We start from the raw sequence: 26,454 nt of genomic DNA on the forward strand, positions 1-26,454 counted from the left end.
AGTGACGATGCCAAGGGGAGGCAGGTGTGGCGGCTGCCACTCCAATAATTTTTCGGACCACATAAAACTTGCTATTTCCTTCAGAACCCAAAGAAGCGGACACTACCTGATAATGCAGCACAGACCCCTCACTGTATGTGAAGCTGTTGCCGTGCATTGTTTTTATTTGTTTTGCCTTTATGAGGAAGCAGTGCCATAGATATAACCCTGCACGAAATTTAGCCACACATCACATCAGTGCAGCCTTTACATCTAAATTAAAATGTCATTTTTTTTATTTCTTGGTGGAGGCCCTATGGCATCCTCAAGCGCCTGGGTGGAGCCCCTAGCCAGGTTCCCCATATATAGTGGTCACTGCCTCAGCTACTCCAAACTACGAGCGCTGGAATACATGGGACCAAGTCATCGCAGCCTTTACATTTAAATTAAAATGCAAGACTCTAAATCCCCTTTTACGCGACAGCATATACAGCTTGTTCGGTCGAAAAGCCGTCAACGTCATAGTTGTCGGCATCGTGCGTCAGAAAAAATCGTATCATGCCACCCATTTGCTGCAGAGTGTTCCGGATGTGTCCCATGATTCAGTGTTTCGTGCAGCATAAATTTCTTGAAATCTAAATTTCCAATCTTGAAAGCTGGCTCCCAAATGGAAGCAGTACCAGAGTACAGAAAGATGTAATGCTCTGAACAGTGTGAACCAAAGTTTTGCTTGCAAAGTATTCATTTGTTTTTGACCCTCCCACTCACACGCCTTACGATTTACCGTTGAGAATCAAAATCATGATTATATGATAGGCAAAAGACAGTGGGGATGGGAGAACTTACAATGTGCGCACACCAACTTCTGCATAGGCGTCTGTCATGCAGTGGAGATAGAGATTTGGAGCCACAAGGCCTTCCTCAGGTCAGAAGGAGCGTGATGCAGAAGCGAACGTGCAAAGATAGGTAGAAAACTTGTAACCTTTATTAAGAAATTGATCGTTCAAAACAGTGAGAACTTAAAAAGCAGTACATCAAGCAGTGTATGCATCCAACAAAAAACCACATTAAACAAATGGCCATAAAAACACGTCTTGCGATACCAATAGCAAAAGATAACAACATAGACTGACAGCCCAGCGCAAGAGATTGAGAAGCAAAAGCACCACACATGTAAACTGACAACATATTTGGTATTACGGAACATACTGAACCGCCAAACACCTCAACAAAATAATCTCCAAGGTACACACAGAACCAGTACACCTGTAAATAGGGAAAAAATGGCGAGTGACAATTGTGACCGGTTACAGTGCAACCAAATCATGCAGATGACTACAGCACAAACACTTGCAGAGTTTGCCAAGACTCTGATATTTTGTTACTACTACTTGCCATCCAGTAAAAATAAATGGAATTACCAAAGACAAATTATTGTGCTAGGAATGGCTTCATGGCTGCAATTACAAGGGCCATAGAGCAACTAGAAATAAAACTTGAGTGTGTTTTCACATAGCTCAGCACACGCACGCAGAAAGCAAAGCCAAATAAACAACATGAGAAAATAAAACTGGAGTAAAGACTGACCACAGAAAGACAATATGCAAGAATGTATAAATGCGGCTACTGTTTGCTCAGAGGCCTTCAGCCCCTTGTTTGACACATTACCTGGGGAAATCATCCATGAATAATGCAAGTATGTACTACAACTATTAATGCAGTCTCAGGGTTTACACTGCTACAGAGAATCTACAGAGTCAAGTCACAGTTGTTCTGGCTGAGCAACAATTATTTGCGGTCATTCAAAAAATGCAGATTGTTCACAAGAGCCCAGAAGTTGCCCTCCCTCACTTTTCCTGATAGGTGCGCATTCCTACGTCACACAAGTGAGTGCGTACAAGGCACTGGTTCTGACATCACTACAGCCTTATACACAAGCCGTACTTTGCATGCACCATGTCACAAGGCCTACACATGCAGACCTCGTATAAAGACACATCACTACCTCTCCATCCAACAAGGCATGTCCAAAAGGACATTACACCGGCACTAGACAACAATGAGCAGTTCCCTAATGAGTACTCCTTTTGGGTAACATGGAAACAAGGAAGTTTTGAGGGCAAAGAGTAGAAATCTCACATGTACAAACAGGCAAAGAAAAGCTAGTAAGTGGCAATTTTGTGTTTTTTTTTTCTTTTTTTCCTGCTCATTTTACTGGACACATAATGACGTCTTGCTCACAGCCTTACGCGATTCAAACTATCTTATGTTTAATAGAGTTGAAGTGAAAGGTACGAGGAAAATGTGCTACATTATCACCATGGAAGACAGTGAGGATGTTTTTACACATCACAAGCTGCTCCTTTATGCACTGGATGTTGACAACTGTTGACACTGGATCACATTGTGGCTTCTGCTTTGTTCATAAAAAATGAAGCAGTGGAGCGGTTGAATATCAATCAGCACTGCGGAGTGCAGAACCAGTAAAAACCACCAGGCATTTCATGCAAAGAGAAAATTTTGATGTATCATGCACAAAGCAATGGGTCTGGCTTCCTGTATAAAAATAAAGGCTGGCTGACGATTACTGGACACCTATGGCCATGCATAACAGCACAATTAGACAGAAGAAACAAAGAAAAAAAAACTGCATCTGCAAAATCAAACGTTCATGCATGTGAAAGAACCATATTACAGTCGAACCTCGTTATAATGAAACGGTTTATAATGAAATAATGGATATAATGAAGAAATGGGGATTCCCCTTGGAAACTCGGTCAACACGGGCTATCGCGAAGCTACGGCTATAACGAAGTAATCGCGGGGCCCTTCAACTTCGTTATAACGAGGTTGAACTGTACATATAAACATCAGCTCGGTTAATGTGAGTTTGTGCGCACGAGTGTGCAGGGTCGTCTACTCTTAGTGTGAACATGTCACCGCACATTGAAGCCAACTGGTAGATGACACAAAGCATCACCTCCAGGTCTCTTTTTGCCTGCGCCACTGAGCTTCGATATGCGGTAGCATCAAACGCACTGGCAATAAAGAGTGCAGCCACAAGCTCGCATGTTTACCTTCAGTGTGGACCCTATACCGTGACTGACAGTGATCGTTAACCAGTAAAGGACAGCTTGTGAGTGAGAATTTTGGCAAAAACTCCCATTGGAGGAACACCAAAAAAGCATTTACGACGTACACAACGCAAGGAACCCCCTTCGCTCCTAAAAAATGGCCACAAAAGTTGAACAACCTTGCTGAAGAAAAATGGGACAAAGATGATGCATTTTGATTGTCTCAACACACAAGGTCGGCTGAACGCAACTGTTGCACAAATTAAAGCTGCCGTTTACATACACAAGCAATAAACTGGTGATCTAATCCGCGCCTACAGTACGAAGCTAAACAGAGTACTAAAACAAAACCACAACAGTCAGACAAGAAAAAAGGAAGAAAATTTGATCGGGGGTTGTTCCACCAGCTGGAATGCAACCTCAAATGCAAATATAGGAACCATGGAAAAGACCTGGTGCTATGTTTCTGCCACAAATTAACAACAAAGCCATGGTTGCAGAAGCAGCACCCAATGAATTGACAACATGCGTGAAGTAAGCTGGCTACTTTGTCTGCGCTTAGAACAAATGGTATGCATAGAGCTGCTAGCACCCACTATATACTACCTACACAAGTGCATGACAAGACGTTTAACAAAGAACAAGTAAGGAATAATAGTTGGCACTAATTTCTCAAATTACTGGCACAATCCATACACACACAGAAACTTAGGCCTCACGAGATCCTAGCTGAGGAGGATCTCTCAGCTGTGCCAAAATTAGGCAGTGACAAGATAGCTAGTCTGCATAATGCCCTGGGACAGCCAGCTCCTGCAGCCTAACAGGGCACCAAAACAAACACAAAAACCTAAAAAGGGGCTAAAACCACGTTCCATCTGATTGCACACATCACGTATACTGGGAGAACATTATCAACAACCACGCAGCTACTCAGCAGCAAGTACCAGTAGGGTTAGGGTTAGTTTTGCGCTGTGGAGCACTCACCAACAGGTTGCACCTACCAGCACCCGGCTAGATAAACTCTGGTGCAAGTGCAAGGACGATGCTGCAAAGTGCTGCTTTAAGCAAAACAATCATCAGAGTAAACAACGCCGCTGGAGATGACAACAAAGAAACAAGCACAGGACACTCATCTTAAGCATAGACGAATGACGATGTTCAGTCACAAAAATAAGTCAAGACTTTCCTGAAGGTTCAAACTGCTGTTGCGAGACGAGGTGTAAGTGCACTCTAAATGGGCTTCTGGGACGCTTATTCCACAGAGAGAATCACATCTCTAGACCAAGTGTTACAGGTGATACAGCACAGTTCTGCTCTTTGGAATTATGACTGCGGCATTCCTCACACCTTTGTGGGACTTCCGCACAGCAATGAGCCCGCCCTTCCCTTGCTCCACAACAGCTGCCATTCAAAGATTGCCAACAAATGTAAGGCAGGAAGAGATCACTGCGAAGGACTGCTACAACAAGCGGTGAAAGGTGTCACAGAGCACGTGGCCTCTCGACACTCTTTAAAGGGACAGTGAGGAGAGCACTATTAATATTTTTTTTTACAGTAAAAAATGATAGTTCGGCATTTCATGGCTTTGTTGCCACTTGGCCGGCAGCGAAAGATGCATTTATTTCTAAGAAATTTGGATTCGAAGTTGAAAAAGTTTTTCCCGCCGCTCTGATCAAACTTGGGATTCTCTTATGACGACACAGGACTAAGTGACGTGAAACGTGACGTGCACAGGATGTAACGCAGACTCCGTGATTTCTGGCGGCCAGCAGTGCGGCCTGGCAGCAGCCAAAAAGAAAGCTACCGCCGGCCGCACGTTGAAGGCATCTATCGGCTATTGCGGCCGTCGCTACCGTCGCTTCGTTTACGTTTGCACCGGCGTTTTGCCAGCGTTACGATGGATCCCGTTCTCGAAGTCGTCAACGAAGTTCTAGCAAATAGGCACCTTTAGCATACCGTGTACCTTGTTACCGTTAGCGGAATACCGGGAGCCGGCCTACCGCCGGTGATCAGGCGCTGGTTGGTCCCGATGCTGCAGGAGCGCACGTAGCTGCCGGGATCGTGGCGCCATCTGGCGACATTAAGGAGATTTGCGCATGCATTGGCTGCGCCTCAGTGATTGGTGGCTTCTCGTGTTGCTAGAACCATTGGTTCTAGCAACACTCGAACACCATTGGTTCTAGCAACACTGTTTTGTCCTATAACATCAGCACGCTTGTACTTGAGAGTTTGGCCTGTGGCAGCGATACCTGCATTTTGGTTCTTGCTCTTTTCTACGTTACAAGACCTGCGTTGTCAGTACGAGTGGCGTTTTTGTAATCAGGAGCTGGTATTCTGCCGATACAAGCCAACGTCAATTTCTCCTCAGTGTCCCTTTAAGACAAAGAACTTCGGAAGGGAAGACGCCATCTCCAGCGCCAGCGTTTGCAGCCTCTCTTACTGTGATACCACACTCTTTTGATTGCCTTCACCAAACTAAAGCAGCAATAAAGCTCGGTATGAACAGCCATTGGCAAAGACAAGAAAACAAAAACAACACAAGAAAGCAACCTCATAAAGCAGTTACACGATGTGTTCAGATGCAACAATACTTTTTCTAGCACTGGCTCCAAGCTGCAGAAGAAAGCCAGTGAGGCACGTACGCACAGCTAACGCAGAAACAGGGGATGCTCAATCAGCTAAGAGAGAAGGTAAAGGGAACAGCAGGGAACGCGTTCGAAACCTCAGAAAGACAGTGCTGCAGTCACATTCCTTGGCACAGGGCACATCAATATGCGAGGAACACAGCCCCAATGGATTTGATGCACAGGGCGATGAGTGCCCCTGGACTCCGCTGAATTTGTAAGAACCATTAAAGAACCATTAAAATACCTTCTGCACGTGTAGCCGGGCAATAGACGAAATGATAACCAGGAGTCAGCAGCACTGCAGAAGTTTTGAGCTGAAGGAAAAATAGGAGAAAGAAAAAGATGTCACTCTCTTGAGGGAAATTAAAAACGATGCAAGATTACAGCATGCTCCCTAAGTGAGAGCACATTTACACATACCACATGACAGATTTAAAATCAGAGAAGAAACTAGAGCTCTCCTGAGATATAGCCACAAATAGACATCAATATTTTGATGTATTAACTCATGTGACCCAAATGTCTTTTCTGTCTTCTCAATTTATGAAAACGTAATAAAAATTGGAGAGGAAGCCTTGCACTAGATCAGACTAGGTACTAGCCAGTGTGATGACATCGGCATCTGGAGGAATGGAGTTGAAGCTTCCCATCTTGTGCCTAGTTATGGGAGCAGCAGCACAAGCAGGGGTCATTAGCAAAGTGTCTGCATTAGACCAAAAACCATTATGATTAGAAGCCCAGTAAACACTGTTGCTGTGAAGGATGTGAGTGGATGGGGTAGCCTGTCCTTCCTGGTGTCAGCTGCTGCTTGCACATGACTGGTTCCAAGCCAAGACAGTTGTCTCCATCCACTCAATTTACCCCACGGCTGCGAAACCTGCATTTCGTTCGTTGAACTTTTCTAGCTATTAAAAGCTCCATTTTTAGAGAATGTATTCTCCATCATTAGAACTTGGTAATCTAAAAATACAGGTCAACTTGAATTTTCCCCCAGGGTTCCTTTGACTCCATTCCACCAGGTACTATCGTGCTCAATACGAGCTGCAACACACGAGCTGTGGCAGAAGGTCAGTTCTCAAAGGTGCACTGAAGAGGATTCTGAACTTGTCTTTTTGCCGCGGGAACTCGATCTACACGTTCCTAGCATTCTTAGAAACTGAAACCTATTGCCCTGCATGGCCGATTTCCCTAATTAAATCGAATTAACGTCCGGCTCCCGCCCTTTTTTAATTCTGCCTCGTACGATGGGCGGAGTCGACCAACGCGTGAAGTTCCTTTCAGCCATCTCCGTGGAGGCTTTGCTTTCGCTTTATTTTGTTTTTTAGGTTTCCATGAATAAATAGTTTCATTCACAGATAATATAGCCGCAAAATAAGCCCGCAGAAATAAAAATACCCGCGGACTATTTGCTACTACGTACTACTACGTATTACTCCGCCGATGGCAGAGCGGCAAGCCGCCACGGGACTGGGTGAAAGGCACTCCACGCGTTGGTCGACTCCGCCCACCGTACGAGGCAGAATTAAAAAAAAAGGGCGGGAGCCGGCCGTTAATTCGATTTAATTTGGGAAATCGGCTATAGAGGGCAATAAGTCGCAGTTTCTAAGAATGCTAGGAACGTGTAGATCGAGTTCCCGCGGCAAAAAGACAAGTTCAAATTCCTCTTCAGTGCACCTTTAAAGCAGTGTGAGCCCAGCACTGCTGGAAATGTATACACACCGCTGTTGATGTAAAGAACATAGTACATCGAATGTTTGTGCAGTTAGGTGCTCTGTGTAAGGGTGCGTTATTTTGCTATCAAGTGAAATCCTCAGCTGGTTCCCTCCAGGCGTGTTGCAAGGCATATTGGGTGCGATGGTACTTTCATTTGTGCCTCTTTGTATGACGTAACCTGCTTCAGTCCAGACAGTGGGGAGTTGTCCCACTTGTGAGTGCTTACCCTTCCTCTGTGGCTTGAATATGATTTAACTTCAACAGCGGCTATAATACAGAATAAATCCAAAACAGGAACATACCTTTAGATGGTATGTGACGTGAGGCACATCGACCTCATAACTCCACTTTCTTGGCCGCAGCCGGTGGGTTTTTCAGGTATGCCACCAGGTCTTCAACGGTGTTCTTTTGCTTGTCGTAGTCAGCCACAAACTTTCCATGCCTTAAAAAAAAAAATGAAGAAACAGAGCAATGAAAGTAAATACAGGAGCTGTGACTACTGGGGTTTAGCATAGCATGCACAATGAAGGAAGTGTACAATCTTTTGCAAAAGTTTAGACCCCAAGCAGAAGGCTCCAAGCAGTCATGTTTTATACCTGGTTATGCATCTCTAACATCCAAATCTCTTGGATATGAGCCTCAACCCTTCGAAAGTTCGGACTTCCTGGATGTTACAAAAGCCATACTGCATGGCTTGCAAACAAACCCCTTGGGCTCCTTACTTTTGACGAAGAATGGGGTCTGAATTTTTGCGAAAGATTGTACACTTCTTTATACTATGGGACACTGTGATGCCTAAACACCCGCAGAGATCACTGAAATCTTAATATTTAATAGTATAACCTGCTCCAGAAAGTCCAGTTTCAGGCCAACGGTGGCGAAATGCAGCGGCAACTTTCAGCAGCTGCCTTTCTGATTGGCTGGGTGTCTAGTTTGAACTTGGTACTGCAATGGACCCAGCAGATGATGTCCCTGAGTGTTATAAGCTTTTTGAATGCAAAAAAAGAAAAATTAAACAAAGCAGCAAAAGTGAATAAAAACTAATAAGAATAATGCTAGGGTTGACATACTGTGGCCAAAAATGCAAAAAGAAAAGCACAACAGGAGACAGGGTGGGGGGAACTGCTGAGTGCTTTCCAATCTTACCAACATCAAAACGATTTACAAGGAAACTTTGCTGTGAAACGCACGAATGGTGAGGGCACAATCTGCACACCATTTACCGGGACAAACAGTCGCGCATGCACCAGAATCCAAACTACTGAACAGTCTGCTGTTCGGCATGCTGCTAGTCAGCCGGGCTGTATGCGAGGGCACCGTTTTATCGCCTGTAATCTACATTTGACCCTTACTGCTGGCTTCGCAATTGTATTGTCGCACATTTATTGCTTTGAGCTGCAGTATTATACTGTATATATTACACTTTATGATCTCTGTAGAGTTTTTTAGGTCGTGTTCACCAAACTTTCCCGTAATCTGCACACCCACTTTTTGAAGCCTTAATTTAAAGAAAAAAAGTGCATGCGCAAATTACAAAGAAAACATGCAATGAGTGGTCCTGGTTGAATTTTCACAATGTGCCATCACCGTGACCAGGAAAGTCCGAGGTGTGTCCAAGCACAACATCCCACAGAACAGAAGTCCTACTTTGGAGGTTCCTGAACCAGAAGGGTGCACTGCTCAGGTAAATCCAACACGAACTAAATCTAACCTCACATTTCAAAAACTGTTCAATGAATCAAAAACATTAAACACCTTTGAACAGTGTATTAACTGCTCAAAGATTGTTTCAAATGCTCACTTTTCTCTTTTTATTTTACAGCCTCCAAATTAGACGAGTTTTCTGGTAATGTCAGCACATAACATCGGTAATGGTTTTCTTTCTTTATTAAAAATTTGCAACTTACTAATCCCTGTTAAGCCTGGCCTGCCCTGCATAAATTAGTGGGGGCGGAAAAAACAAAATAAAAATAAAACTGTGTAGCCCACACTGTGTAGAGTACAACGAGCTTCGCCTACCCTACAGCAGAACTACAGGCATACAGCACCATGTTTTGTAGGCTGTGAAGTCTTCCTAGTCTCATTACTTGTTCATTGCCAAACTCTCGCTAGTTGCATGTGAGGCCGATCGCACTTCCACCGAATGACTGCGGCAGCAGTGGAAGCTTGCATCGATGCGTGTATGGAAGATGGAAGGCTTGCAATCGCATTTTGCACTATGCCATTACTGCAAGCTTTATGCATACACGCGGCTTTTGCAGACGGACAACTCAAACTGCCAATCACTTCAACTCATTCTGGTTGATTCAAAGAGACAGCTGACCAGTGTCATCTCTAGAATTCCCGAGCACTGGACGAAATGTTTCGCGTGAACCACTTTTTACCTCCTCTAATCTCTGCTTCTTCAACCGGATCCCCTGTTACCCCTCCCTTGGTGCCACCGACTCAGCAGCACCCCACGGCTCCTCACATTATGACCCTTGACCCCTGACTCCTGGTGACATCGCTGCTCAAAACAGCACAGTGCTGCTATTATAAAATGTATGCTGAACCACCAAAAAAAAAATGGAACCAAAGGATGCCCAATTAGTTGAAAAAAAAAAAACCATAAAACAACCTAAGAAGCCCGTTCAGCCGAGTTTGTAATAAACTAAAAGGCAAGTTAAGTGGCTTTTGGCTCAAGCCTGTCAGCATGTGGAATGAATTCGGCACAGTGCACTACCTGAAATACTTGAGTGCTGGAAGACTGTTCACTTTCCACTTGGAAGCAAGGGTTTTCTCTTCAGCTGCATCAACTGCTGCCAGCTTCCCAAGCACCTAGAGAGAAAGGGGGAAAAAGGAGAGAGAAAAATATCAAAGGAAAACACCAGTTGCCTGAGAAACAGCGCACAGGTCTAGCAGCTACTGCTCATTATCAGTGGGCTAGGTAAATTCTTATAGTGACACACAAGAGAAAAGTGAATGAGGAATATTGCAAAACAGAACAGTAAAGAGAGGTCTACTTTTACAGAAAAAACATTGTTAATTCAACAACAGAACAGTAAAGAGAAGTCTACTTTTACAGCAAAACATCATTAATTCAACCCCCACTAATTCAGAAATAAATATAATTGAACGTAAAAGCCGAACACAACAACTCACTGATGGAAACATGAAAAATTGCCATTGCCGCGCTGTTCTCAGCTTTAATCAGACAACCATTGCCCAGTCTTTCACCAAATGAACCTGCCGTGATGCAAAAGGTTCTTGACATTTTTTTGGGGGGGTCATTCAATAATTAGAACATCTTTTCTGGTCCCCTGAAGTTTGAAATTAACAAGCTTTTACTGTACAGGTTTGCAACTCAGTCATAATAGTACCAAGTCTTCATAGCTTCTTAAATTAGAAAAAAAACAAAAAAACAGTGATTTCTTCAAAGTGTGCTTTGCTGCTAACCCCGTCAAGAATGCAACAGCGCATGAGATAAAGCTAGAGCATTTCAGCAGCTTGCCAACAACAAACAGCTACTTTACAACTAACAGACCTCACTTGGACTGCTTGGTGTAAGCAGTATTCACCAATGTTTAAGCAGTCGCTACTTAGTTAAACGCTGAGCACAGTGAAAGGCCATGTGCATGTCTAATCTGCTGCCTGCTCTCACCTGCACTGCTGAAGCTATGCATCATCCGACAAAACGGCACTTGCGACATCACATGATTACCACCTATAACAATAATAGCAATGCAAGGTTCTAGAACAAAAGTCTGAAACAATCGAGCAACAGGGCCCATTTCCAGGTCCACAGTTGGCACAGCCAGAAGAATGCCAGCACTCTTCTGTGTAATATATTTCTGTTGGGTAACAGCCAAGCACAAGAGATAACAACATTACCACGGCAGCGACGGTGACATTGACAGCGATGCGGCTCACCTGCAAAAAGTCCCCTGTCCAGCTACTGCAACAAAAATTCTCAAAGACTGCCCCAAAGTGTCTAAAACAAATTCAATGGCCAGGATAACGAATATGGTAATCTTTTTTTCCACTCAGCATGTACTCAGCCAAAATAAATCTCCAGTGTTCACAGTACCATCACACTTGGTTTATGAAACAAATGGACAGAGCAGAAGCACATTCCCCACACTTACTTGCTCACTGTGCAGCCGCAAGGCAGCTTCGGCGAAAGCTGGCTTCAGCTCCTGGCTAAATTTGCACCCTGCAATGATGAAATTAATTTTTCTGAAACATAACCAAGGCACTACTCGTTAAGCGCACTTGTCACAAAGCAAAGAAGTCTGCAACCTGCAAAAGAATTTTTCTAGCTTAATATTATCTACTCTACTTCAAAGTGCAGTTATTGTCATCGACTGCGTTGCACAACACTCAAGAAGAGATAGAGTCTAGCCCACTTAGAACGAACCTGACAGTTGTGCAGATTGCGTTTGTTGTATCCAAGATTTGTACTAAATGAACTTCCCACTGACAACCAAAAATACAAAGTCAGGCAGTGTAAACCTGTTATGCACGTGTGTTTATTCAAACTATTCCCAGTTGCGGTGCTTTCCAAGCTCCGAAGGGCAGTTACATGCCTCTCACCAACAGCGTTGCTACCCACATGCTGCTCTAGGGATGCGATATGTATGACTAATCACACTGGATGCCTCCAAGGCAGTCGTCGGTGGTAGGTGGGCCTTTTCGTCATTGTCAGCACGTTCATGGCAATGGAAGTTTTTTCGTACTTCACGAACTATTGTTTTCATCAGTGCATGGCCCTCTGATGTCGGCGTCCTCGTGTGCAACACCGAAGTCATCCTAGGCGGTTGGGCTAGCTGTGCACTGCAGGCACGTTGCCACAAATAAACATGCGCTCGTTAACGAAGGTGTTCGACAGCATCCTTCATCGTTCCTTGGATCACAAAATCTGCCTTACAGAAGCAACTGTTGACGCACGCCGCAGTCAGTTCTACCTAAGCAAACTTAATCCATGGCAGAGAACTGAGTCACCCAAACTGAGACGTCGGCCCCTTGTCAGTCAATTGCTATCGTTGCTCTCATTATGCACTAGTGACGGGATGCCCATAGAATATCTCGAGCATGTGAATTATGCAGATGTAAAGTGGTAGGTCTGGCTCGTTGCATTCGGTGGCAAAAGACCGTGGTTGCCGCAGTCAGAAAAGGCAGCACGCGTGCGCCGCACGGTTGTTGAGCACAAACAAGATACAATTTTTTTTCAAGCCACTCGGCAAACAAGTCACTAATTTATGCCTAGTGGCACACTTGTCGATCAAAATGTCAAAATGTCCCTTTGTGTTGTACGCACGAGCACGCAGCTTCCAAAGCACTGTGCCTCGTTAATCTTCGCGAGGACACACGGCGGCCACTGGTCACTGTCTTCCATGCTTGGACATTGAAGGACTAACTCGAAGCTTACTGCACTTTACATCAGCTTCTTTCAAGTCGTGCGTTTCCGATGGCTGCATCTGCCAAAAAGCTTCATCGCCATTCCATACAGTCCATAATTTATTTATTTTTGCTTTTTGGGAGATTGCGTTCTTTATTTAGAAAGGGGTAGAGGTCGGTTCACGAGGGTTTGGAGGTGCTCGTCGCTCTCTGCTTCACTTCACTTTAATACCTTCACTTTAATACTCCAAAGCACAGTTTACAGCACCTCCTCTTCACTGTAGCCAAGTTGTGCGGCCACACTTGTTCATTCCATCTGAGATGCCATTGCTCTAACACACATTTTGACGGTAAATCCGCCTTTGTTCGTAATAAGTGAGTGTTCATTATAACTGCGGCCGTTATAAGTGGGCTCAACTCTACATGCTTCATATGACTAAGTTGTACTGAGATTTTTGGCCTCTGCATACTTGTGCATCATCTACTTTTGAGTGTTTTTTTTCCTTAATGTCCATACCCTGTGGTCACGAGATATCTCCTCTGTACACAAACTCTCCAGGTCATGAATAAATGGCTCTTCCTACTGCCTGCCCGATGTCAACACTACATAACCTTTCCAAAGATGGAATTGTACGTCGAGAAACGTACACAGCAGAAATGGGCTACTTACATGGTGCATAAAACATCACCAACACAGAATCCTGGCCATCAAGGAAGGCCTGGAAATCCCCGGACTTCAGCGACTGAACGTGGGAACCTCCACGTGAGTCGTCCCACCATGACTTGGGCTTCCCCTTCGGCTTTGGTGTCGGTGGAGGCGTAGTCGTCGGTGGAGTCGAAGTCGGCGGAGGCGGGGCGGGTGCAGCTGTTGTGCCACTTTGGTCCCGGATGAAGTTGACAAAATCTGCTGCCTGCACACACATTTACAAGAGCATGGCACATACCTTGCTCATGTACTGCTGACGGTCAGTTGTATAAAATATAACACAAGAATCAGTCATACAAAATTACCAAGCCAGGCTCTTCACAAGCATAACATGGGCTATCAACAAAGGTACCATATTTACTCGCACAATATGCACACTTTTTTCTTGAAACTAAGGCTTCAAAAAGGGGGTGAATGTATTATCAGATTTCATGAGCACGCCCTAAAAAACTAAAACTGTAATAACACGCATTATATATATATATACCATATACTAAAGCCTGTACGTCGACCCCCAAGTCGCACCCCTCGCTGGCCAAAAAAAGGTTGACTCCAAATAAGATAAGATAAACTTTATTTTCCATCAAAAAAAGATGGAGGGAGACGGGGCTAAAAGCTGCAACCGCAGCTTGACTGGTCCCCGCCCCCATACATGAAAACGACAGGTGGCGAGTGACAGCAAAACACTTAACAACAAAAAGCATATCAGAACAGTCGTTTTGACACGACTAAATGAAGAAATGCCTATTGTAACAATACATGGCAACAAAACATGATACTAAAAAAAAAAAAAAAATCTGAGGAAGGTAAATTGAACATGGTTAATTGAACATGGAATTTGAGCATGGTTAGCGAAAAAGGAATACATCAGATTTCAGGACTAACAACAGAACATCTCTATGAATTATACAATATTAATAGCGGTTACATACAGTTTGCGTTTTATTGAAGAAAAATATTCTTAAGCTGCGTAGAATTCAGCGCTAAAATGTCTACATCTTCAGACAAATAGGCGTTTAAGATCGAAGGAATGCGGTGTTTTAGGGTTTGTGCAGCGTAATTTGTTCTGCAGGAGCCAACTTTCCAGTATCCTGGTTTTCTTGTGAAGTGACCTGACGAACATTTAACGGCTAGTTGTGCTAAAGACTTGCTGCTCCCTCCTGCCCCCTGTTACACAGTTCCCTGCAGGATGGCATGACGGCGTGTGCGAAGCTCAGAGAAATAAATGCGCTACAATACAACTGAAAGCCAGCAGTCAGAGGCAAATGGAGATAAAAGGAGATAAAAGGCGATAACAGTAACCTCGCGAGTGGCCCAGCTGACTAGCTGCAAACGATTCGATAATTTCGAATACTGGTGCGCAATGGAGGTTACGGGAAGCTTCCTCTCACAACTGTTCGTCCAGCAAAGGCGGAAAAATTACTACTAGCGTGAGTGAGCCAGGTAAATGGCACGCAATTTGATTTTTTTTTACCAAAACCAATCTACGAACGACGCATCGGTCCGTTGTGCTTGCCCCTTGCCACCCACACCTTTTACAGTTGCACAAGGCGACATGGCCGTGCCAATCTCTCAAGCCTGCCTTGAGCGCACCTGCATGCATGCTGCTGGTCCGGAGCAGCAGGAGTAAAATATAAGAGTTAAAGTTTCACTTCATAAACCAAGGTGCACATATTATGCAAGTATAAAAACGGCAACTGCTTCGTGAACAACGTGTGTCGACAAATAGGCCATTGCTTCTACTAAGGCAGCGACAGTTCATTCAAATCGCCACTGGATGGCGTTACTAGATTCGAACAAAGAACTTGCGCACCTGAAGCAGTTTGAGATAATAAAAATGGAGTAAGTGTTTCAAAATAAAATAAGCAAATTACAGGTGCTCTCAGTTAGTGAGCAGCATATGGCATGATTATGTAAATGGGAAGGTGAACTCGGGCCGAATCCATGACAATTCGCTTCTCCACGGGCCGCCACATGTGAATGGACGTGTCCCCACGTGCTGCCATGCACTGACTGACGCGGCCAGTCACGCACTGTGGTCCGCGTAGAAGCGAATCGGTTCCAAAGCAAACTGTCTTGTGAGTTTTTCCCCTGGGCTCCACGAAAGCACCACGTAAATACATCTGACTGCCATTCAATTCAATGGAAGCTCAAACTGCCCATGCAACAAGAGTATGAGGCACTGTGTACCTTTGGCATAAGAGCAAACGCCCCTTGATGCAGCCAGAAAAATCACTACACTCATAAAATGCAACACTTGGAATTGCGAGCTGTGACGACTTGTGACGCCTCTCAAGAAATGTACTCATGCCATCCGCTGACACCGCTCGCTCACTGCTGCAGTGTTTCTCCAAACGGAACGTTGATAGTCACCACAAACTGCAAGACAATGACTGTTTGAAATGTGCAGTGTGATAATGACCAAAGAACAACAGGACATAACACCACATTATGGCACACAAATAAAGTTTCATTTGGAAGCATTACGGTGGCAGATAACCTTGGTTTGGTTTGGTTTGGTTTGGTTTATGGGGTTTAACGTCCCAAAGCGACTAAGGCTATGAGAGACGCCGTAGTGGAGGGCTCCGGAAATTTCGACCACCTGGGGTTCTTTAACGTGCACTGACATCGCACAGTACACGGGCCTCTAGAATTTCTCCTCCAAAGAAATTCAACCGCCGCGATACAACTCAAGCTAGTGAATCTAATATACAAGCCAGGTGAGAACAATACTACACTTACACGGAATTTTACCAGAAGGTATCTGAATTATGCTGTTCTACATGCAATGCCCTGAAGCACAAGAAGTGCCCACATATAAAAAACAAAATAGGTAGGCACGTTCTTCCCATGGAACCTCCATGGAAGGGGGCAGGAAGCTCCTGTGCGCACGCATTTTGAAGGCTACTCCCATGTGGCTCATGGAAAGGTTGGAGGCGGACCTTACAAGCATCTTTTTTTTTTAATATTTCATTCGGGAAAACAGAATGCAGCCCGCACATGGGCACGGCCCTTGTACAAGTTTATATGGTATAAGATTGCAAGATGAACTTGTGCTTTTAAAAATGAGAGTGGCTCATACCGTTTTTCCTTTGGTGTACTCTGACACTGTCTTGAGATAGCTGAAGTACTTGAATGTGGGGTAGCCGGCCACATCGTAGGCACTGCAGATGCCACTGTGCTCTGTGCAGTCCACGGCTGCGAGTGCCGCCTGAAAAGCACGAGAGCACCATGAGCATTGCCCATTCATGCACAAGTACTCTGAGATACACAAAAATCATGCACACACCAATATGCAGGATTTATTTGACATCTTGAGTTCACACCTTCAACCCATTGTGGTAGTCAGCCGGGTCAACCTGGCATCAAAGATGGTTCATGGGGTTTAACATCCCAAAGTGACTCAGGCTATGAGGGACATCGTAGTGGCAGGCTCCGGGTAATTTAGATCATCTGCAGTTCCTTAACATACACTGACATAGCACACTACGCAGGCTTCTAGCATTTCACCTTGACTGAAATGTGACCACCGTGGCCGGGATCGAACCAGCGTCTTTTGGGTCAGCAGCCAAGCAACATAACCACTAAGGCAGTGCGGCGGCTCTGGAATCAAAGAATCAGCCCTCCATTTATATTAGGCAGCACCAACTAAGCACTTTCATCACCATTCAACCTCTGAATAAATGTTTCTCCCCCCCCCCCCCCCCCCCCCCCCTTGCCATAACCACTGAGCCACCACAGAAGCTGGACTTGACATATGCAACGTAGTTACAGAGAAGGCAATTTTCTTCAGTTCCTGTATCCTGCATCAGAAGGCACAGGAGGTCATCCAACAACACTAGTAAAGCTAATAACTGATAGACACACAGTCAATACACTGGCCTCAAGCCAGGAGAATGCATTTAGCACTTTCATGCAGAGCCTCATTATCTTTGAAAGACAAAAGACACAGGCACGTAGCAAATATAAAGTGTTTGTACATGGCAGAGGGCTTCTTCACAATGTCAGAAAAATTCCTCTTTGCAATGACCACAAAACTGGCAAAAAAATCATGCTCACAGAGGTTTGAAGCTAAATAAAGTCCGACTAGAATAGGCGTGCGTAAATGGGGGTGGGGGGTGGGGGCAAGGGGCGGTAAAGGGGGGAGGGGGCAGATGCTTCCCTAATAGGCACGGGGCTTGAAGGGGGCACTAAATTTGTCCCCCATTGCTCTCTGCTACCCAGAAGACGTGAATGGGCACTACCAAGAACACTGCCCCCCCCCCCCCTAGTGGAGAGGCCTATGCCCACCTATGAGTGCTAGAACCACTTGTTCATCATGTTTTTAAATCCACTCTTCATAGTATCCATAACGTATGCAGAATTTTTTTGTGTGCCTATCCCTTAGCACTTTATCCTCAGTGTTCATTTACACTTGTTTATATCATCAGCACTACCCAACTATCAAGAATCTCATGACAATGACGAGGAGGCCAACCTGTAACTGGTTGTTGTGAACACTTTAATCATGATTACTTATATCTGATTTAACTGTTAGCATTTAGAGCCTCGACGATGTGTATTAGGTATGATCGCTATTGAAGGCTTGGAAAGTGCTACGATATGGTCTCCTTTGAGGAAATAGATGTGCATAACGAACTTTTGTGAGAAATAAACGCTAGTTTCATTGGTATTCGTATTTCTGGATGTAAAATGACAAGTACACTTAATATGAACCTCGGACACAATGAACACAATCCGCGCGATCGTCGTTCGTTACGAGTGAGCTCAATTGTGCAGTCATAGCTTCACCTATAAAATAAAGTGATCGTGATTGCTCACATATTCAAAGCTTAATTCTAAACTGCTTTCAGCAACAGCTCATGATCTTTACTTGAACTTAAACACAGGCCATTTCTCTTATCTTCTAATTCTGAAATGCTGTGCTGTCTCCTTTTTGTTATAATGTACCATTCTGCTCCGACTCACGCATGTTTTATGACTGTTTTCATGGCTGACTCCTAATGCCTTGCTACGATATCTTGATTGAGTTCTATGATCTCATTACATATTTTATAAATGTGGCGGGAAAGTATCGAGCGCCGACCAATCTTGTTAAAATAAAAGATGTTACAGCCCCACTACGTGGGCCTTGTTCACAATGAAGGGATGGAAGTGGGGGTTGATTATACAGTGAAAGCTCGTTAATTCAAAACTCGATAATTCGAATTTTCGGATAATTCGAACTACACTACTTGGTCCGGCCAAGCTCCATAGAGATCGGTGTATAAAAAAGCCCGTTAATTCAAAAGCGAGTCGGTTCCGTTACGGATAATTCGAACTACGCGCCACTGCGTCTGGGCGGCTTGGCACACAGCATGTGGCCAAAAAAAAAAGCACCTCCTCCGCATAGTTAGAGGCTACATATGTCCTAAATGGGGACAGAAGATGGAACTAGATAAAACCTTGGAAGAGTGGGTAAAGCTTAAATGGCGCCATCACTGGCGCGGTGGCCGGCGGCACCGGAGGGAATGGGGTTGGCGACCGCGCTGGCGGCTGCCTACCCTCTTTTCCGCGCAAACTCCAGAACTCGCTACTAAATGCTCGTTAATTCGAGCCCTGTTAATTCGAAAATACGGATAAGCACTGTCAGCGCGGTCCCAGCCAACGCCCATGAAGGCTATGGCTTCGGACGGGCGCTACAAATTACGAGCGAAAAACTTTTTTTTTCTTTACGAGTGTCGTCCATGCTTCCACCCATCGGTCGATCGCCAACGGAAGCACGCGCTCAGCCGCGAACAAGACGCCAGCACAAGCGCTGGCACTCTGCCAAAGTTCGCTTCCCCCTTGCTGGAGCTAACGTCAAAAGTGATGTTATCGCTGTGTAGCATCTTGGCGCGCCCCAAGAAATGCGTTGGGGCCGTGACACGCTGAAAACGAGGCTTGCATTGCACAACCGAACAAGGGCTGGCACTCTGCCAAAGTTCCCTTCCCCCTTGCTGGAGCTAACGTCAAAAGTGATGTTATCTCTGCACAGCATCTTGGCGCGCCGCCAAGAAATGCGTTGTGGGCCGTGACGGCGCCAAACGGAGGGAAGCGTTAACGACTGACGCTTTTTTTTTTTATTCTTAGGCAAAAATCGGGGGTGGGTGGGTTCATTATGTGAGTGGGTTCGTTACGCGAGTAAATACCCTACATACACCGTAATGCAAATGGTTCTTGTCGGTTTTTTCGGGGCCATTCGATAATTCGAACATCGGATAATTCGAACGTTTTTCCCGGTCCCGTGAAGTTCGAATTAACGAGCTTTTACTGTATACGCTTCATGGTCTGATGTAAGCAGCGGGTGTATATCGGGAGTAGATCGCCCTCATTGTGATTGTGTGTGTGTGCCGTCGTCTGAATATGAAGACTGGTTTCCGTCAAACCTTGGATTTAATTTTCTAAGTGTGTCTTGCGCTTAAGCATAACAAAAAGGTTTAAGCATGTGTGTCTTGAAAGCAGCAGTTTGCCAACATAGTGTAAACCAGTTCAGAAAGACGCAGGAAGATGGCAGTCACCCCCTGTTAATATATTACCTTTGGGTCATCTTTCAATTCTTCTGCAGCAGACTGGAATTCCGGCTTGGCTCGCTTGCAGTGAACACACCCTTCAAGGCAACAGGTGAACATTCACACACAAATAAGCAAAAAAAAAAGAGAAGTGAACGGACAAAATGGACACTAGAAGTCTTGCATCTCAATCTTCTTACTGTCATATAGCTGTGCTAACAACACAGATGTGGAAGCTGACCACGGAGTGGCATGAAACAGTGTTTACGGGGATAACCTGTGCCCACAAACAAAGTGGTCGGTGACAGCGATAACAGCAAGTGTGCTCCGCAGTTGTCAAAGATCAGACTGATGGTCGCGCTCACTCACACTCAATTTAAAGACGGCACCAAACATTCAAGATTAGGGGCATGGAAGAACAACAGCCATCTCGGACAATGTAGAAACGGCAGCGCGTGACTGACTTTTCAAAGTGTGCTCTGGTCCTTTCTTGCCTAGCAAACAAGATAAAGGCCAAGTGCCCCCAGTGATAAACAAAGCACAAAAGGAAAGATCAGAGAAGGAAACAAGGCTTTGTGACAATAACATGTGGTTGTGGTGTTTAATTAGAGACAATACTGACTGGCATTCCAGAAGGAAGAGAAGCAGATAAATATCTCAACCAAAGTGCTGCAAATTTCAGGCAAAAAGAAGAAAGTGCTTCACATACTTCTTTGTACTACGAGCATCTTTATCAGAATTTGCATGCAGTCTTGGTAAACATAAGAGTTACTCCTCTTTTCACTGTTATAAAGGCTTCTCAACATGAAAGAATCATCCAGCTTATCCAGCTAATGGCATGCAAATATTTTTTCTCATTTAATTCAAGCTGGATAAGAAAAATCTGTAAAATGAGTAGTGTAATAGTGAAAAAACTGAGCCTGTGTAGAGCTTGCAAGCCACAACTGGTCTGCCTTCACACCATACCTTTCCCTGCTATGGGCTCAACTAACTTCAGTGCTGTTTGCCTCTTCTGGTTTCCTACATACTGCCATAGGGCTGCATGCTCTTTATACCCGTGCCACACGCGCGCAAGAAATGGCAGTAAATGATTAAGGCCTTAAGTTTGTTAATGCCATTATTTTCGGAGTTGGTGCTACACGTCCACATTTAATGCCATTATTGAAAGTGACAATGACGATAACGCTTGCAAGGTAGTCAAGTTTCAACTGAATATAAACATTCCTAATCAGCACAATATATCGGGAATCATGTTCAAATGTAATCTAAAAACGATTTTCCAGAAAATATGGCTGTTCCTGCTTTAAAAGTCGAAAAAGTAGCCATAAACTCGCATGTCAGCACATAAGTCGAGAGTACCAGTCATAAGGCTGGTTAAAAATGGCGCTCTTCGCATCGAAAATGCGGTATAGATGCCTCATCTGGCTGAAAGTTAACAATTAACCATTTCCTACTGGGTAGGAAGTTGTTACTGACAAAGCTGCATGCTTTTCTGCGTGTAGAATGGGAACGAGAGTACACATTGCACGGGCAAATGAGTTGTGGCGAACTCAGTAGGTCGCGAATGGCAGTAAGGCTAATGCCATTAAATTCATGCGTGTGGAACCACACGAATGCCATTAAAACTTAAGGCAGTAAGCACTTAATGGCATTAAATCTGTCCGTGTGGCACAGGTATACTCTGCTGCCCCCCTTCAAAAACAGAGCAAAGCCTCCTTCGATAAAGAGCAGTTGTCATCCAGAGTCTTTGAGGCTCCTCTGTGGTAGAGATACCGACAAAGCCTCACCCATGCCCACACGGACAGCATCTTTGCATCACCAGCGTTCCAGTGTTAATTCTGCTTTGCTGCTTTGTGGCCAGTGAGCTAAAGAGCAATCTTACTATGAGCAACAGAAAGCTTCTGGCAGCAGACTTTGCAACAGAATCGCTAAGGCAGGCACTTACACGGAGCGTAGAACATGACCAGGGCATGCTTCTTGCGTTTGAGGAATGGCTTGAAGGTCTCCTCATCCAGGTGTACCACCTCACTCTTCACCTGGCTCCAGGGCTGCTCTGGGGGCGGGGGTGGAGGGGGCTCCTTGGGGCTGCAGCAAACAATTAAAAAAATAAAAGTAAAACTTCAATCCAGTTAGTTGCAAGGAATAGGCGCATACCTTCTTGGGTGCAACTGACGATCTTCGGTACAGACTCAGTTCCACTTTGAGCTTATGGTATCATTAAATTTCGCTCTCTAAACTTGCAGAACACTGCCGCTAAGCCACTGCTACTAAGTGCTTTGCACTAGAAAATACTGCAAACATTGCCAATTTTTCGGACACTGGAAGCTTAACCTTTTGAAGGTTTTTGCCGTATATGTACGGCGGCAGTTTTCTGTCCCGCAAGGTCTTTGCCGTATGGGTACGATTTCGATCTTCCGTTTGAAATTTTGCGCCAAAAGAACAATGCGTGCTCACTGGGGGGTGCTGCCACCTCTTAGGACCTACAAGAAGTGTTTGAATTTTGTGCTGCCTTCTTACGGAGATAAGCAGAACTTATGTCTAGCTTTAGCGTGGCGGCACAGACTGCGGCAACACCCCTTTTGTAGTTTTGGTTTCGCCGCGTGATCGCAACGGAGTCGCGCGAAATTTGAGTTTTCTTTTTGTCAGCACTATCTTGCAGGGGCTGCCGAAGTTGATTTCTATCTTTATTGGTGCTGCTCTTAGCTTGCTTATCACCGTTGCTCACGAGGTATTCTCGCTCTCTGCGAGCTGTGAGTGAGGCTGTCACCAAAGTACTGTTCCTAATTTTTTTTTTACTATTTATTCTCAATTATATACATTTTGTAGACTCAAGATCCGCAATAAAGTAATTTGACCACCTGGGAAAGTTTTCTTCAAAATAATTCGACCCTCAAAGGGTTAAGTGTTTGTTTTATTTCTGCATGCAAGCCCCACTGTTCTAAGAGCATATTGCTGACCTCACTCTCTCTCACGCTATAGCATTTGATTATATTCACTCCCTAATGTAATGCTTGAACAGGACCTTACCTGATAGCTGATAACCTGACACGCTCAAGGAGTGGTTCCCGCGAATGCTATGCAGTCACCTCAAGATAGTGGTGGGAAGAGGATTACCATGGGCAGCTACAATTGGACTTGACTGTGGCAGGCAGTACGTTGCTCCAACAGAATTTGAGTTGATGGTATGGTAATTGTGATTCTTTTACTCCTGTGCATTTGGGAACAATTCTTCTGTGGCACTGCTCACAAAGTGCTCTGCCTGTTCTGAAACATTTCTCACGCTAGATGCGGAGGTATTCACAGGCCCGTTTATTTCGGAGAGCAATTCAATTTATATAAGTATCAGTCAATCTTTACATGGGCCACCATTCCAATTTCGCACCTCCCAAGGAGAAAATAAGGCAGCAGTCATTACTCATTTAAACTGACTCCTATATTAAGGGGCTTATTTTCTTCAAGTCACCGGAAATAGATGGCACTCTTGTGCATGCGTAAATCTTTTCCTATAGCTTATTTCAAATGTGCCAATAGAGCTAAAACAAGGCTTGTTCCGGGTGAAGCACTAAACAAAGAAAAATTCAGCATCCTGAACTTAAAGCTGTCAGTTCAGTCAAAATTATTTTTTTCTTAATTTCTTACTGAGTCCATACATACTCACTCTTTCATGAATTCCACAATCTTCGATGCAACCCTCAGGTTGACGTCGTATGCATAGGCACCATTCCTGAAATAACGAAAATATGCTTAGATTAAAGTTCTGCCTCTTTCTTTGGAAGAAACGAAGCCAGGGCAAAGAAAACAGCATTCCATCGATAAAACTACAGTTCACAATCCTGATTACGGAGTAGATGACGACAAATGCTTTCTAAAGCATTTGCCATCATGAAAAAAGTCCCATCATTAACATCCTATTTATGCCCACCGTGAGACAAGGGCCTCTCTTATTCACCTCCAAATTATTACCCCGTCACGCATAAGCTGCAACCATCCTAAACCAGCAGACCTCCTAACAACTTACAAAAATCGCAGTTAGGGTTGAATGCTTAAGCTTGCCACGGTATACAATCAATGCAGCACTGCTGAACACAGTGGAAGAGCACTCTGGCCAGAGAACTTTTCAAGAGCACTGAAATGGGCAGAAGATATGTTTCGTTTGAAGTGTTAAAAACAGACCTTTAGTTCAGCTGCACTCGCACATGGCATAAACTAGTACGTTACGTGGTGCAGAATATGGCACACTTCATGATATCTTAAAGGCACTGCAAGACATAAGGCCACTGCACTGTGAATGGGACTGGCCACAGTAAAAATGAACAACTTGGCCCAAGTGTTGCCAGCAAAAGCACAGCTAGAACCAATATGAAAGGGAACGCTTCGTCACCAAGCTGTTGATGATTAATACACAAATATGGATGAGAAGCACATTACTTTCTCTTAAACATAGTTTTCCTCCAGGTTCCCAATCCCCTTAATGTGCTTGCAGATTCGATGCAGGCATAAGAAAAAAAACTGGTTCAGTGCAAACCAAGCATTCCCATTCACACTGATCATGCCTGTTACAAGGCATTAGGAACTCCTCTTTTCAGTACATGAAGTCAAATAAACTAGCAGGAAGAATACGTCTTACTCAAAATATTTGACAGTGGGGTAGCCGCTGACGTTGAATCTGGAACCGAGTGATTTTTCCTTTGTGGCATCAACAGCAGCCAGGATGCCAGCAACCTAGGAAAAGGAATGCACTCCATCAACAGCAACTGGCACAGGCCTCGCCACTTCACTGGAGACTTTCATTAAACAGTGTCAGTAGCTTCCGAGGAGACAAAAAAGTGCTCACCCCTTCACTTTTGAGTGTGGCAGCAGCTGAGACGTACTCTGGCTTCATCTTCTTGCAGTGGCCACACCCTACAGGGCACAAGATTGTTAAGCTCAGCAACAAAACACACAGTGCCTCTCCAACTCACACCTAACAGAGGACGAAAGCACAAATCTATTGGCAACGGTAGCTTAGCACTGTGAGGAACACAATGCTAAGGACTTTAGCCCCTGTGCACATGGCCTCACTGACCTTATTTCGTATTTTGGGGAAAAACATAAACAAAGTGCACTCCTAAGACAAGGACGAAGAAAGACAAGACAATACAGCGCTGACTATAACTGATTATTTTACTGTAGAGCGATATATATGTCTTCCCGCCCACTTTTCGAACATATACATATGTCGCTCTACAACAAAATATAATCAGTTGAAGTCAGCGCTGTATCGTCTTGTCTTTTTTCGTCCTTGTCTTAGGAGTGCACTGTTTTTCTCCAAGATGAACTACCAACTAGCCCGCTCTTCCACCCTTGCAGCTTATTTTGCATTAGACTGATTGATAACTGTACTACCTCATGCCCTCAATGTTCGAATGTTAATTCATGTTCTTCTTTGTATCAACTTGGTTTGTATCAACTACCTCATGCCCTCAATGTTCGAATGTTGATCCATGCTCTTCTTTGTATCAACTTGTTTTTTTTTTATGTGTGCCACTACCAAACTGCCTCTGTAGGGTGCGTCGGCCTCGTCAAGCCTCATCACTGGCTTTTTGCCGGCGCAACCAACATCCTGGTGATGTTGAATAAAGTATTGATTGATTGATTGATTGATTGATTGATTGATTGATTGATTGATTGATTGATTGATTGATTGAATATGTCAGAATTATACCCCACAGGCCAGAAACAACGCTCTGTCACATAGCAGATTCTTCATTGAGGCTCCAACAGCCCCAAAGTTGAACAGATCTGGACTTGGTTGAAACACCTAGCTTAGTTTGACACCTCAAAAACTGCAAAACACTGCATTTATACACTTCATGCATAAGACACACAAGGATTTTCATCACAAAGCATCAGTCCCTGTGATGCTTTAGTGTATGGAATTTGTACAGACAATATTGCTGAGCTACACCAAACAGACTCGTACAAGCAAAGCCAGAGAAAAGTCTGTGAATCCACCAATCCAAGCCACCTTTCTGCCTTCCCCTTGTCAAAAACTGTCTTAGTTTTACCAGTGTTGCTCCCCTAGCTCTCTTCCAGGGTCATCTTTTTGAAAATGGCAGATGAAAGAAAGTTCCTTGCTGAGCACAGAGTGTACCCCTGTGTGAGGTACACCATGCTTTGACTACCCTTATCATGAACAGCCAACTCGCCTGAACTTCTACCCTTCTATGGACATGACCTTCCATCTACAGTGACCTCTAATATTAATCTTTCTTGCAGATGACTACATCATATTTTCTGAAATAATTAGCTTGTTATAACAAATTAGTGTGATATGTGGCTAATGGAAATGAATACTAACAAATGTATAGTCACACAAGTAATGATACCAGTCCCTACAGCTTCTACTTAAAGACACTCCTTCAGAATCCAGTATAGCTTCAACAGATAGTACCTAGGTGTACTGCAAC

General features: G+C 44.4%; 1 protein-coding gene across 4 annotated transcripts in view; it reads right to left on the reverse strand.

Annotated features, from left to right (window-relative positions):
• Window positions 1-941: 941 nt before the first annotated feature.
• LOC149339906 (protein disulfide-isomerase A5) overlaps window positions 942-26,454 on the reverse strand; it is a 47,783-nt gene continuing 22,270 nt past the window's right edge. For all 4 annotated transcript variants that reach the window (XM_089548588.1, XM_089548589.1, XM_089548591.1 and 1 more), the window contains 11 exons: window positions 24,840-24,907; window positions 24,633-24,727; window positions 23,664-23,729; window positions 21,951-22,090; window positions 20,033-20,103; window positions 16,558-16,686; window positions 13,440-13,680; window positions 11,518-11,585; window positions 10,116-10,210; window positions 7,696-7,835; window positions 942-5,994 (listed from right to left, as the gene is read on the reverse strand). In XM_089548588.1, coding sequence (XP_089404714.1) covers window positions 7,730-7,835; window positions 10,116-10,210; window positions 11,518-11,585; window positions 13,440-13,680; window positions 16,558-16,686; window positions 20,033-20,103; window positions 21,951-22,090; window positions 23,664-23,729; window positions 24,633-24,727; window positions 24,840-24,907 — 1,079 coding nt within the window. In that variant the 3' untranslated portion in view covers window positions 942-5,994; window positions 7,696-7,729. The remainder of the gene's footprint in view (window positions 5,995-7,695; window positions 7,836-10,115; window positions 10,211-11,517; window positions 11,586-13,439; window positions 13,681-16,557; window positions 16,687-20,032; window positions 20,104-21,950; window positions 22,091-23,663; window positions 23,730-24,632; window positions 24,728-24,839; window positions 24,908-26,454) is intronic.

Source organism: Amblyomma mixtum, chromosome 6 (genome assembly GCF_055824585.1).
Source record: "Amblyomma mixtum isolate Tamu chromosome 6, ASM5582458v1, whole genome shotgun sequence".
Lineage (NCBI taxonomy): Eukaryota > Metazoa > Arthropoda > Arachnida > Ixodida > Ixodidae > Amblyomma > Amblyomma mixtum.